At 44.5% G+C, this 11,736-nt stretch overlaps 1 protein-coding gene across 1 annotated transcript in view; it reads right to left on the bottom strand.

Annotated features, from left to right (window-relative positions):
• Positions 1-11,736, bottom strand: part of Ovgp1 (oviductal glycoprotein 1) — an 18,420-nt gene extending 6,684 nt beyond the window's left edge. Inside the window, exons 1-9 of the mRNA XM_042681098.1 lie at positions 11,574-11,736; positions 11,143-11,172; positions 10,160-10,364; positions 8,150-8,206; positions 6,761-6,926; positions 5,588-5,712; positions 4,838-4,946; positions 4,553-4,738; positions 2,122-2,238 (exon numbers count right to left, since the gene is read on the bottom strand). Of these exons, the coding sequence (XP_042537032.1) occupies positions 2,122-2,238; positions 4,553-4,738; positions 4,838-4,946; positions 5,588-5,712; positions 6,761-6,926; positions 8,150-8,206; positions 10,160-10,364; positions 11,143-11,172; positions 11,574-11,736 (1,158 nt within the window). The remainder of the gene's footprint in view (positions 1-2,121; positions 2,239-4,552; positions 4,739-4,837; positions 4,947-5,587; positions 5,713-6,760; positions 6,927-8,149; positions 8,207-10,159; positions 10,365-11,142; positions 11,173-11,573) is intronic.

The raw sequence follows: 11,736 nt of genomic DNA, 5'->3' as shown, positions 1-11,736 counted from the left end.
CTTTAGCATTGGTAATCTGACAAAATCCCTTCATCAGGGTGGGCAAAGATAGCCATAATATTCTGTGGTGTGTGTGTGTGCGCGCACACACATGTGTGAAAATAGAACTTATGAAAACTAGGTAACTTGAAGGGATAGATAGAGTTAGGAGAGATAAGGGAGGATGATGAATGATGGAAGGGGTAACATTAATCAAGATACATTGTACTCATAAATAGACATGTTGAATTGAAACTCATTTGTACGACTACATAAAGATGATTTTCAAAAACTAAGCCAGGCCCTGCCTGTTATCCTATTCAGGAGAATGAGATCTGAGTATCAAGGTTATCTTATCTCTAATTAACCAACAAAAAAAGCCAGAAGTGAAGTGTGGCTCAAATGGTAAGTCACCAGCCTCCAGTAAGAAAGCTAAGGGACAGTTGGGCGCTGGTGGCCCACACCTGTAATCCTAGCTACTCAGGAAGCTGAGATCTGAGGATCGCAGTTCAAAGCCAGCCCAGGCAGGAAGGTCTGTGAGACTCTTATCTCCAGTTAACCACAGAAAACCGGAAGTGGTGCTGTGGCTTAAATGGTAGAGCACTAGCCTTGAGCTGAAGAGCTCAGGGATAGCGCCCAGGCCCAGAGTTCAAGCCCCACAACCAACAAAAAAGAAAAAAATGGAAGAAATTTTAAAAAAAGAAAGAATGAAAGCTAGCTAAGGGCAGTGCCCATGCCCTGAGTTCAAGCCCCAGTACTGATACAATAATAATAATAATAATAATAATATCTTTTCATCATCCCCACACTGGGCTCCATGTTGTTCTGCAAGGTACAACAATGTCCCTCACTGCAAGTTCCCCCTCTGCTGCTGGTCCCAAGCCCTCCCCTAACATGTGGGGACAAGACCCCTGTGGATCATATATTTAAGTCCATCCAATTTTGTGTTTCTGTCAAGCTGTTGATCTTTTCTATCTTCCTTTCCCAAACCAGAGGGAGGTCCTAAGAGATGGAAGCAATGCTTTCTACCCAGCAGAAGTTATTTATGCACAGTGGAAGACACACTGAATCTTCATGAGGGCTTCCCTACCTCTTGTTTTTTAACCCTTAATTGCCCTCTCAAAAGACAGAACAGCAGAACTCTGCCATTACTACAGCACTTACAGTAGAACTATGAATCATTTCCTATAAACCCTAATATCCAGACAGTTGTCAAATACTGACAACTTCTCATACATAATCTCTTCTTCCAACCTCCTAATCTAGATCCATTATATCTCATGCCTGGAGTCTTATGTGTCACTCCAAATAACAAACTATTACAGCAAATTTATATATGAAGATATGCTAAAAATCATTCCCAGACTCTCAGACCTACTGAATGTTCAGAAGTAGACCCAAGAATTCCTACCTTATCAAGTCTCTGAGGCTCATCAAAGCACAGGCAAAGACCAGGCATGCCTTTAATCCCAGTATTCAAGAGGTAGAGCCAGGAGAATCGGGAGTTTAAAGCCAGTCTGGGCTACATGATGAGTTCCAGGCCAGCATAGGCTAGATAGTGAGACTCTGTCTAAAAAGAGAGAGAGAGAGAAAGAAAGAAAGGAAGGAAGGAAGGAAGGAAGGGAGAGAGAGAGAAAGAAAGAAAGAGAAAGAAAGAAAGAAAGAAAGAAAGGAAGGAAGGAAGGAAGAAAGAAAGAGAAAGAAAGAAAGGAAGAAAGAAAGAAAGAAAGAAAGAAAGAAAGAAAGAAAGAAAGAAAGAAAGAAAGAAAGAAAGAAAGAAAGAAAGAAAGAAAGAAAGAAAGGAAGAAAGGAAGAAAGAAAGAAAGAAGGAAAGAAAGAAAGAGCCAAGCACTGGGGGCTTATGCCTATAAACCTAGCTAGTCAGGAGACTGAGTGGTTCAAAGCCAGCCCAGGCAGGAAAGTCCGTGAAACTCTCATCTCCAATTAACCAGCAAAAAACCAAAGGGGTGGAAGAGTGGTTCACATGATAGAGCATCAACTTTAAGCAGAATAAAATGAAGGGACAGCGCTCAATTCAAGACAGGATCGTGAAATGCACGCACAGGCACTATGCGCTCCCGGGGGATCCTGCAGAAGCCAGTGGGAATCTATATCCTGAAGTGAGAAATCTCTGGGTCTCACCTTGTAACTGAAGCTGGTGGCATCATCATAGCCAACCCACTCCTTCCCTTTGCAGGCATACGGAACATACTGATAGTCAATCCAGTACTTCTTTGCGCTCTGAAGAAAGGAGCAAACCTGCCAGAAACACCAGAGGTGAGTTCCATGAAGTACCATAACAAGGAGCACCAGGAGACATAGCTGCCCCTTGTCCCAGAATATAGCATCTAGGAAGTCCTCACCAGGGCATGAGGAGAAGGTAGATCACACTGGGCACTGGTGGCTCAGACCTGTAATCCTAGCTACTCAGGAGGCTGAGATCTGAGGATCCTGGTTTGAAGCCAGCTCAGTCAGGAAAGTCTGTGAGAATCTTTTTTTTTTTTTTGGGGGGTGGGGGGAGGTCCGGTCGTGGGGCCTGAACTCTGGGCCTGGGCGCTGTCTCTCAGCTCTTCAGCTCAAGGCTAGCGTTCTACCACTTGAGCCACAGCGCCACTTCCAGCTTTTTTTCTTTTTGCTTATGTGGTGCTGGGGAATCAAACCGAGGGCCTCATGCATGCAAGGCAAGCGCTCTACCACTGAGCCACCTTCCCAGCCTCTGTGAGAATCTTTTAATTCCAGTTAACTAGCAAAATACTGAAAGTGGAGCTGTGGATTGAGTGGTTAAATGGCAGCCTTGAGCAAAAAGCCAAGTGAGAGTACAAGGCTCTGAATTCAAGCCCCAGTACCAGTACACATACCCATACACATGCACACACACACACACACACACACACACACACACATACATACACACAAAGGTAGATCAAATAGGGAGTGGAGTGGGAAAGCTGGTCACACAGGAATTCCTCACTATCCTGACTAAATTCCTTCTATTGCATGGTCCTTTCTCTAGTGTGCATGGTAGAATAAAAGAGTAAGGTGCCAGGTGCCAGTGGCTCACGCCTATAATCCTAGCTCAAAGCTTTGAGCACAAAGAGGCTCAGGGACAGTGCCCAGCTCCTGTATTGAAGCCCCAGGACCAGCAAAATAAAAAAAAAGTTATGCCCATGTGGTATCCTTCAAAAACATTTTAACTATGCCAACTCTCATAACCGCACCCCAGCGGATTCATAGGAAAACATCTCCTAATATCCAGCACAGAGCAGAGCTTGCAGAGACACTTGGCAGCTCTACTTCTGCTGAAGTGAAGGCTTCATTTGTTTCTTTTGTGTCTGTACTGGAGTTTGAACTCAGAGCCTTGTGCCTGCACTTAGCGTTCTTGCTCAAGGCTGATATTCTACCATTTGAGCCACACATCTGCTTCAACTTTTTAGTGGTTAATTGGAGATGAGACTCTCACTAATTTTCTGCCCTGGCTGACTGGCTTTGAATCTCAATCCTTATATCTGTTTCTTGAATAGCTAGGATTACAGGCATGAGCCACCAGCACCTGGTGCAGGAAGGTTTTAACTCTCCATGTGGCACCCCTTAAACATCTTGTGCCTTTGTTCCTGCTGACTTGTACCTGTACATTCAGATTCTCTTGTGCTTCAAAATCTGCTCTGCATTCTCCTGTTCTATGTTATTTACCCTCTTCCTTACAGCCAGCCCTCCACATTGTCAACTCATACTCCTCTACTCCAGGCTGGAGCTGGAGTAGAGTGGAAAGAACCTATATTAGAGGTTGTCTTGCAATTGCTTCACAATAATTTAGTACTCTGGCCACTGTTAGCTACTTAGGAGGCTGAGATCTGAGGATCATGGTTCAAAGCCATTCCAGACAGAAAAGTTTGTGAGATTCTTATCCCTAATTAACCACCAAAAAGCTGGAAGTGAAGGATGTCTCAAGTGGTAGAATGCCAACTTAGAGCAAAGAATCTAAGCAAAGAGCTTGAAGTCCTGAGTTCAAGCCCTGGTATTGGTGCATGCACACACATAGCCTTAGTAGTAAGAAAGCAAGGAATCAGAGCACAGATGCAGAAAGATTGGCCATACGTTAAAGAGTTCACCTAGATAAGGGATACATGCTGTTATATATACTTTTTGCTTTTGTAAGTATTTGAATTGTATTATATATGTATATAATATATATGCATATACATACACATATCATATATATGTTATATATTATATAACATATATTATACAATTATAATTACATATAATTATATAAGTATATATATGTTCTATATTACATATCTCATATATGATTTTTTAGGCCTTATAGTAAGTCAGGGTTTACCTACACAGTATTTAAGAGCCTTCTGTGAAAATACCCAAGTCCCACATCTCTTACAAAAGATTCAAGTTCCACCAGAGAAATAGAAAATGTTCCAGGTCGTGAATTTCCTTTGTTGGATAAACCACCTCTTTGCTCTAGCTCCCATTCTACCATCCTCACTTGTCTTATCTACTGTCCCAGCTAGGTCTGGAGGAAACCTTGCTGTTAGGCAGAGGTTTCAAACACCCTCACCTCATAATAAGCCAGAAACCCAGCTTGTTTGGTATACTTCCCTGAAGCCCCTGGTCCCACAGCTGCAGCATGCAACCCATTCTGAGAAGCTCTGAGGAGATGAAAGGTACGTCCATAGGTGGGGAGCCCCATGATGAGCTTCTCTGCGGGTGCACTAAGCTTTCGCCAGTATTTCATGGCATAGGCCTGTGGGGATAAAGAACACAGGCCATCCCTATTACTAAGAGACAATACTTGGGCTCAGATATGGACATCCGGGCTACTTGAGACCTTTCCTTTTCTTACCGAAGACTTGGGATCCCCAGGAAAAGAGAATAGGGGGCTATTGTGTCCGGTGAACTTTTCCCAGCTTCCGTGTAAGTCATAAGACAAGACATTGATGAAATCTAGGAGTCTGTAAGAAATGGAAGAGAAGATATTTAGGTTGGGCTAGCCAACCTTAACTTGTCAGGTAAGTTCACTGCAGTACTAACTAGCTATGTTGGTCACCTTAGCTACTCTGCTCTTTCTGCCTTGAGGTCTGCATGGGCTGTGCCCACCATGTTGACATAGAGAGCTGTGCATCTGGTTCTATGCATTCAGAGAGTATCTGAGTTGGTAGGCAGAAACTGGACATCAAAGCAGATATATCCAGGCTCAAAAGTGTTCTCAAGGGTCTAAATAGCTGCTGTGAGTAAAAAGAATTCTGACTGCTAGCAGTAAGAGTTGCTGTCTTTCTACCATTCCAGGAGCCACTGATACCACCTTCTAGAAAACTTCCTAGTGACCAAGTGTGACTGAGCATTCACCAAGTCAGAAGTGTGGGGCTTACTGTAATGATCTAATTTAATTGTGTGTGTGTGTGCACACGTGTGCGCACAGGCCTTGTGTTTAAGCCCCCGGTACATCCAGTAGTGCTGACTCTTGTACACATCAATGCTCCTCAGACCAGGGCTATGGCAAGCTCAGACACAGCACTTGAGATGCTCCATAGTTCTAGCTCAAGATGCCTCCTTCCCTCCCATGTCCTGTCTCGCCACAGCAGCATCTACTCACTGTCCCATACGATACACATCATAGGATGTTTGGACAATGTGTGGGACACCAGAGACAGCAGCAGAGAGCAGCAGCCTTGGGCGCTTGGTGACTTGTGCTTCATTCTTGAAGGCAAACAGCAGCTCCTAGGAAGAAAGACATGGAGAAGCAGACAAATCAGTTAGGGAGAGAAAGCATTATCCCCTTGAGAAAGGTCTGAGAACAGAAAGGATGTAGGAGGAAGGCTATGACTGATGTTGAGCAATGCCTTGCCCATATAGTACATTGTGATTCAAGAACCATTCCTGCTTCAAGATCTAAGTGCAAGAAGCCCTCAGACCTGCGTAAAGCTTTCTGAACAGCTAAAATGACCTAAGATTTACTTTGCTAAATCTAAACAGCTAGCAAAATGTTTCAATATGTCTTTTTTGTTAGGAAATATTTTCTATTTTCTGGCACAGGCTGCCAAAGAGAATATAACCTGCCTTATTTATTGTAGACTAATTTTTTTTCAATTCAGAAAGACTGAGAATCCACAGGATAACTCTTTTCAGTCACATTAACTAAATAAGGTGTAGTTCAGAAACCTTAAGAGTTCATCGATGCACAGACCTTTGTAAAGAGAAAATTACAAGGAAAAAGTACTGAAAGCAATGAGAAATTTGGAAGTGATAGTATTGAGGCAGCATTAAAATAATACAATATTTCACTGTTTGATTTGAAAATGGCCTGTCAAAACCAGAATTCCTGAACCAGTAATGAATCAATAATATTAGCAGTTATTCAAGAAATAACTTTGCCTTGGCCATTTCATTTGTTTGATACAGAAGTATATCAAAGCTATATGTTAAAATATGGCGATTCAAAAACAAAAAATGTTGAGTCAGATGCAGGCCCTGCCTGTAGGCTGTGAGAAAGACTGACGTGGGTCAACAACAGTGATTTGATCGAGGAGAGCAAAGCAGTCTGGGTACACAGGATTCACGCTGAGAGCACTGGAGCAAGACCAAGATGGAGAAAAAGAATACACACAGGGAACTTGCTGAGCAAAGCAGTTTGCCCTATGATCTCAGGAGTAAGAGAATCTTCTATTTCCTCTCTCCTGCCCTTGGCCTTATGTCCTTCTACCATAAGACCAGACACAATAAACAGTAGAACCATTCCTGGATTCTGGAGCTTCCCAATTAGTCTTACCTCTATTAAGGAGAGAAAAGTCCACCGGTCATGCATGGGGCTGCCTCGTAGTCCAGGGTACAAGAAGAAAAGATCAAGACCATCAAAGTCATGTATCCTCAGGAGGGATATAACTGAAGCAATAAACTTGCCACGATTGGCTGGGGTAGATAACATCACAGTGAACCTGTGGGGATACTGGGGGTAAGACAAAGAGTGCAGAGTATAGCCTCTTCCCTGTTCGTCAAGGAAACCATGCAGGGCATTCAACCTCTCACTGCTGGCACCTCATCAGAACAACTCAATTCTTACCACCTGTCCTAGCCATGGTGTTCTTTCCCTCCCTGGCTGGACTGGGAAAAGGAAGGTGAGCCAAAGCCAACAACTTCAGAAAGATCTACAGACTAATCAGGATCTGGGCTGACACCAGAAGCCAGGGCTCTGATAAGAACTTCCTGTCCCTGGCTCTTTTGTTTGCTTGTCTGGTTTTCTTTTCAATCTTAATTTCTTTTCATTTTCATAGTGAAGACACTTTGGGAAGAATTCTAACTAGTTGGAGTTGAACATGAAGTGACTCAGGACTAGCCCTTTGGACACTGCTTAGCAAATGACCAGACTCAGAGATAGAAGATCATGGGTTCCATTTGTTGGCTACTTTCCACAAGGCTGACTCTAAGAGAGAAAACTGACAAGTTTCTAATACTTGTGACTCTTGCTTTTCCTACCATTTTGGAATATAACCACTCTGTAGGATGCTCCTGGGCAGACATGAAATTGGTGCACAGCCCTAAGCTATGCAAAGGTCCACAGGAGAAAAGGTGAAGATTGGGGGCTGAGATGGCTTCAGTTGCCATCTCCCCAAAGTGAGAACACATGCAGTTCTCTGCTCCAAGAATAGCCAGAAAGTGGAGGAAAGATTTCTCCAGCGTGTATGAAGACAGTTTGTCAGGTCCACTTTTCCTCAGGGAAGGGAAATGCTACCAAGAGTAGCTATTGCAGGTGGGAAAGTTTCCATGTACCCATGCACCACCAAGACCAGCACTTGATCTGCTGCTTCTTTGCCTTTACCGAGGTTGGGAGCACTGATGCTAACAAAGTGAGGAAATAACAGGCCTTGTGAAATGTTGGATTTATTCTTTTTTGTCTTCTTACGAAGGCTCATTTGTGCATATCTTATTTGATCTCTCAGTTCTCCCCATATCTCTATGCTTACCACCCGTGAGGACTTCTTTGTTTCTTGTGACTCTCCAGGGAAGGAGTTCTTAAAATCCAGGGCCAGTGTAGGACTTGAGGAACAGCCAGCATGAGCTTTGCTATGCTCATGACCAAGCTGGCTTGCTGCTCTACCATCCTCACTTCTAGCCGGCCCTACTCATCTCTTCCAGAGAAAAAAGTAACAGCCAACCTCACCTTGATGTGCCAAAGTTCCACCCTCCAACAGACAGCAGTGTTTTCAGCTCCGTGTTCCTAGAATGGAGGAGAAAGGCTGGGTAGGCAGGCCCTTCTTTCAGTGGACAACGGCAGTCATCATTCTCTGTTTTACACAGTGAAAGACAAATGGGAAATGGAGGATGGGAGATGGGAGGGCAAAAAGGGGGAAAGGAGTTGGGCACTGGTGGCTCATTACACAGGAGGCCAAGTTCTGAGGATCAAGCTTTGAGGCCACCCTGGCAGAGAAGTCTGTGAGAGACTTATCACCAATTAACTAGCATAAGGCTGGAAGTGGAGGTAGGGCTCAAGTGGTAGAAGACTAACCTTGAGCAAAAAAAGCTAAGCTAGAACTTAAGATCCTGAGCTTAAGCCACAACACTAACACAAAAATAAGAAAAAGGTGGGTGGGAGCAGGTAGAAAGGAGAGAAAAAAGAAAGGAAAAGGGGGAGCAAGAACAAGACCAATAGCCATCACAGCTGCATAACAACAAGACTGTACAAAATTCACCAAATACCTCACATTCCTTCCTGCTTCTCCAGATTGTGTGTGTGTGTGTGTGTGTGTGTGTGTGTGTGTGTGTGCACGCACACACACATACACACATGAGCATGCTGGCCCTTGGGTCTTCAACTCAGGGCCTGGGAACTGTCCCTTAGCTCTTTTGCTCAACGCAGGCATTCTACCACTTGAGACACTGCTCCACTTTCAGTTTTGTTTTTTTGTTTTTTTTTCTGGGTCCGGTCGTGGGGCCTGAACTCTGGGTCTGGGCGCTGTCCCTCAGCTCTTCAGCTCAAGGCTAGCGCTCTACCACTTGAGCCACAGCGCCACTTCCGGCTTTTTTCTTTTTGCTTATGTGGTGCTGAGGAATCGAACCCAGGGCCTCAGGCATGCAAGGCAAGCGCTCTAACACTGAGCCACCTTCCCAGCCCTCCACTTTCAGTTTTGTGCTGGTTAATTGGAGGATAGAATCTCACAGACTTTCTTGCTGTGTTCAAACCATAATCTTCAGATCTGAGCCTCACGAGTAGCCAGGGTAACAGGCATAAGCCATCAGTATCTGGCTGAAATCCTTCTCTTCACTCAACAAATATTTATTGAGCAATAACTGAACCACTGACTGGTTTGGATGCTTGGACAATAGCAGAGAACATCATGAACAAACTCCCAGTGCTCAGGGAACTCGAAGTACAGTGCTTTGGGATTTTCCCCCTGCCATCTATAGTCATTCATGTAGCCCTAAATCTTCAGGTGAACAGGAAAAGAACCAGGAGTTCCAGCAGGGAATACTTAGCATATAATTACTAAGCACAACTCTATGCAAACATTGGCCTGTCCACTGGGTATACTGAAGCATAGGACACACTGTTACTCTCCTTGAGGAGCTTGAGCTTGGAGGCTGAAAAAATGGTAATTAAAAATCACTAATATTTGTTGAGCATTTGTGATGTTCAAGTACTCTTTTTTTTTTTTTTTTTTTTTTTTGGTCCTGTCGTGGGGCCTGAACTCTGGGCCTGGGCGCTGTCCCTCAGCTCTTCAGCTCAAGGCTAGCGCTCTACCACTTGAGCCACAGCGCCACTTCCGGCTTTTTTCTTTTTGCTTATGTGGTGCTGAGGAATCGAACCCACAGCCTCAGGCATGCAAGGCAAGCACTGTACCACTGAGCCAACTTCCCAGCCCTCAAGTACTCTTAGAATCACTTTAACAGCACTTTAACTTTAATATCTGAGATTGTCACACATGAGGTATCAAAGGGTGAGTCTATCATGCAACGAGGAAAGAGATGACATCCCTGGAGAAATCAGGAAAAAAAGAACTTGAGGGGTTTGTCAACATGGAGTTTTAAGAATTGGGCAAGGTTGAGAGTCCCATGTGAGGAGGTTAGGATTGGAAGAATCAGAGAAAGTTTAAAAGTAACAAGAAAAATAGGCTTGACACCCTTAAATCTGTAAAATTTTGAAAATTCAATCCCCCCTCTAATATGTACACACCTCCCCTTGAGTTGGTTGAACTCTGGGTAGAGAATCGTCTCATCCTGGAGATTACTGGCAACAATTCGGTTGTTGTCCATTGAAGCAAAGGCAAAAATCAGATGGGTGCAGAGAAAGGGATCTAGATCATGGGGCAAGAAGGAGGCAGGCCCTGGTCGACTATGTGCCCAGTTGGTGAAATAACACACCAGTTTGTAGGCAGCACCTGATAAGGGAGAACACACATTAGTTAGCAGAGATCCAAGGATTAGAAAGGTGCCAGGCAACAGTGGGTCAAATCTGTAATCCTAGCTTTTCAGGAGGCTGAAACCTGAGGATCCTGCGTCAAAGCCAGCCAAGGCAGAAAAGCTTGTGAGACTCTTATCTCCAAATAACCAGCAGAAGACCAAAAGTAGAGGTATGGGTCAAGGGGGTAGAGCACTAGCTTTGAGCAAACAAGCTAAGGTTCAGTGCCCACGTCCTTAAGACCCCAGGACAGGAACAACAACAACAAAACATAAAAGAGTGGGGAGACAGTATAGGAGAGCTCAGCTTCTGAAAGCAATGCAGCAGCTCATGCAACTCTCCCAATCAAACACAAACACACACACACACACACACACACACACACACACACACACACACACACAGAGCAACTCATAGCAGCCTAAAAGGCCACTGACATGGCCTCCTCCGCCCTTCCTCACACCCACATCCACCCTGAAGTCCCATCCTTTCCTCCCTGATTAGGTGCCAGGAAAAAAAAGAATGCCTTATGCGATTCTGGTCACCATGGATCCCAAGTTCAGATCCCAAGTCTGGATGCCATCATACAGAGTCGGTGATACAGACAGCAGATAACCTACTGGCCTCTAGTGGACTGCACTGGGTCAGTAATTCCAGCCAGAGGAGCTAGAGTGAGGCAGGGCTGCAAGGAACGCTCTGTGGAGGACTTCCTAGCCAGAGTTATCCTGCTGCTGAAGGAGAGAAGATGATTTTCTTACCATTGTGGTGATTCAGCAGAAGAACCAGCCCTATGGAAAACAGAAGAAGGAATCACACACAGATTCATATACACACCAAGTATTTTGTCCCTGCATGCCTTCTGGTTAGTGAGTGCCCCGCCAGAGAAGCAGTGCCCGGATGCAGAACCACAGATGGAAGCACACACTATCCATCCATTTCCTCTCCTCCAAAGTGAAGTCCAGAGAGCCAGATCAAAGATCATTTTCTAATAAAATTTTCTCTATATAAACTCTGTGTGTGTGTGTGTGCCTTGCACGGGGATCATAATGGTTAACGTCCTGGCAAAAGTTCTCTTAATTGAGAATTAATAAGTACTGATATCTTGGCTGTTTCCTCAGCGATTCTGATTTGATTGACCCAAGATGGAATTCAGACATTAAAATGTTCAACCAAGTTGGAGAGCTGCTACTCTGCATTTTCTTCTGGATGCCCCTCAATCCTTCTGTGTGTTCCATCCCTTCTCCAGCCTCCTGAGTCCCAGCAGTGATGCTAAACTCATGAAGCCTGGTATCTCCTGGACTAACATCGCTGGAACTGCCACACTCACCAACCCAAAGAAACAGCTTCCCCAT

Source organism: Dipodomys spectabilis, unplaced genomic scaffold (genome assembly GCF_019054845.1).
Source record: "Dipodomys spectabilis isolate Male_0828 unplaced genomic scaffold, ASM1905484v1 ptg000002l, whole genome shotgun sequence".
NCBI lineage: Eukaryota > Metazoa > Chordata > Mammalia > Rodentia > Heteromyidae > Dipodomys > Dipodomys spectabilis.
This window is presented reverse-complemented; position numbering and strand designations above follow the sequence as displayed.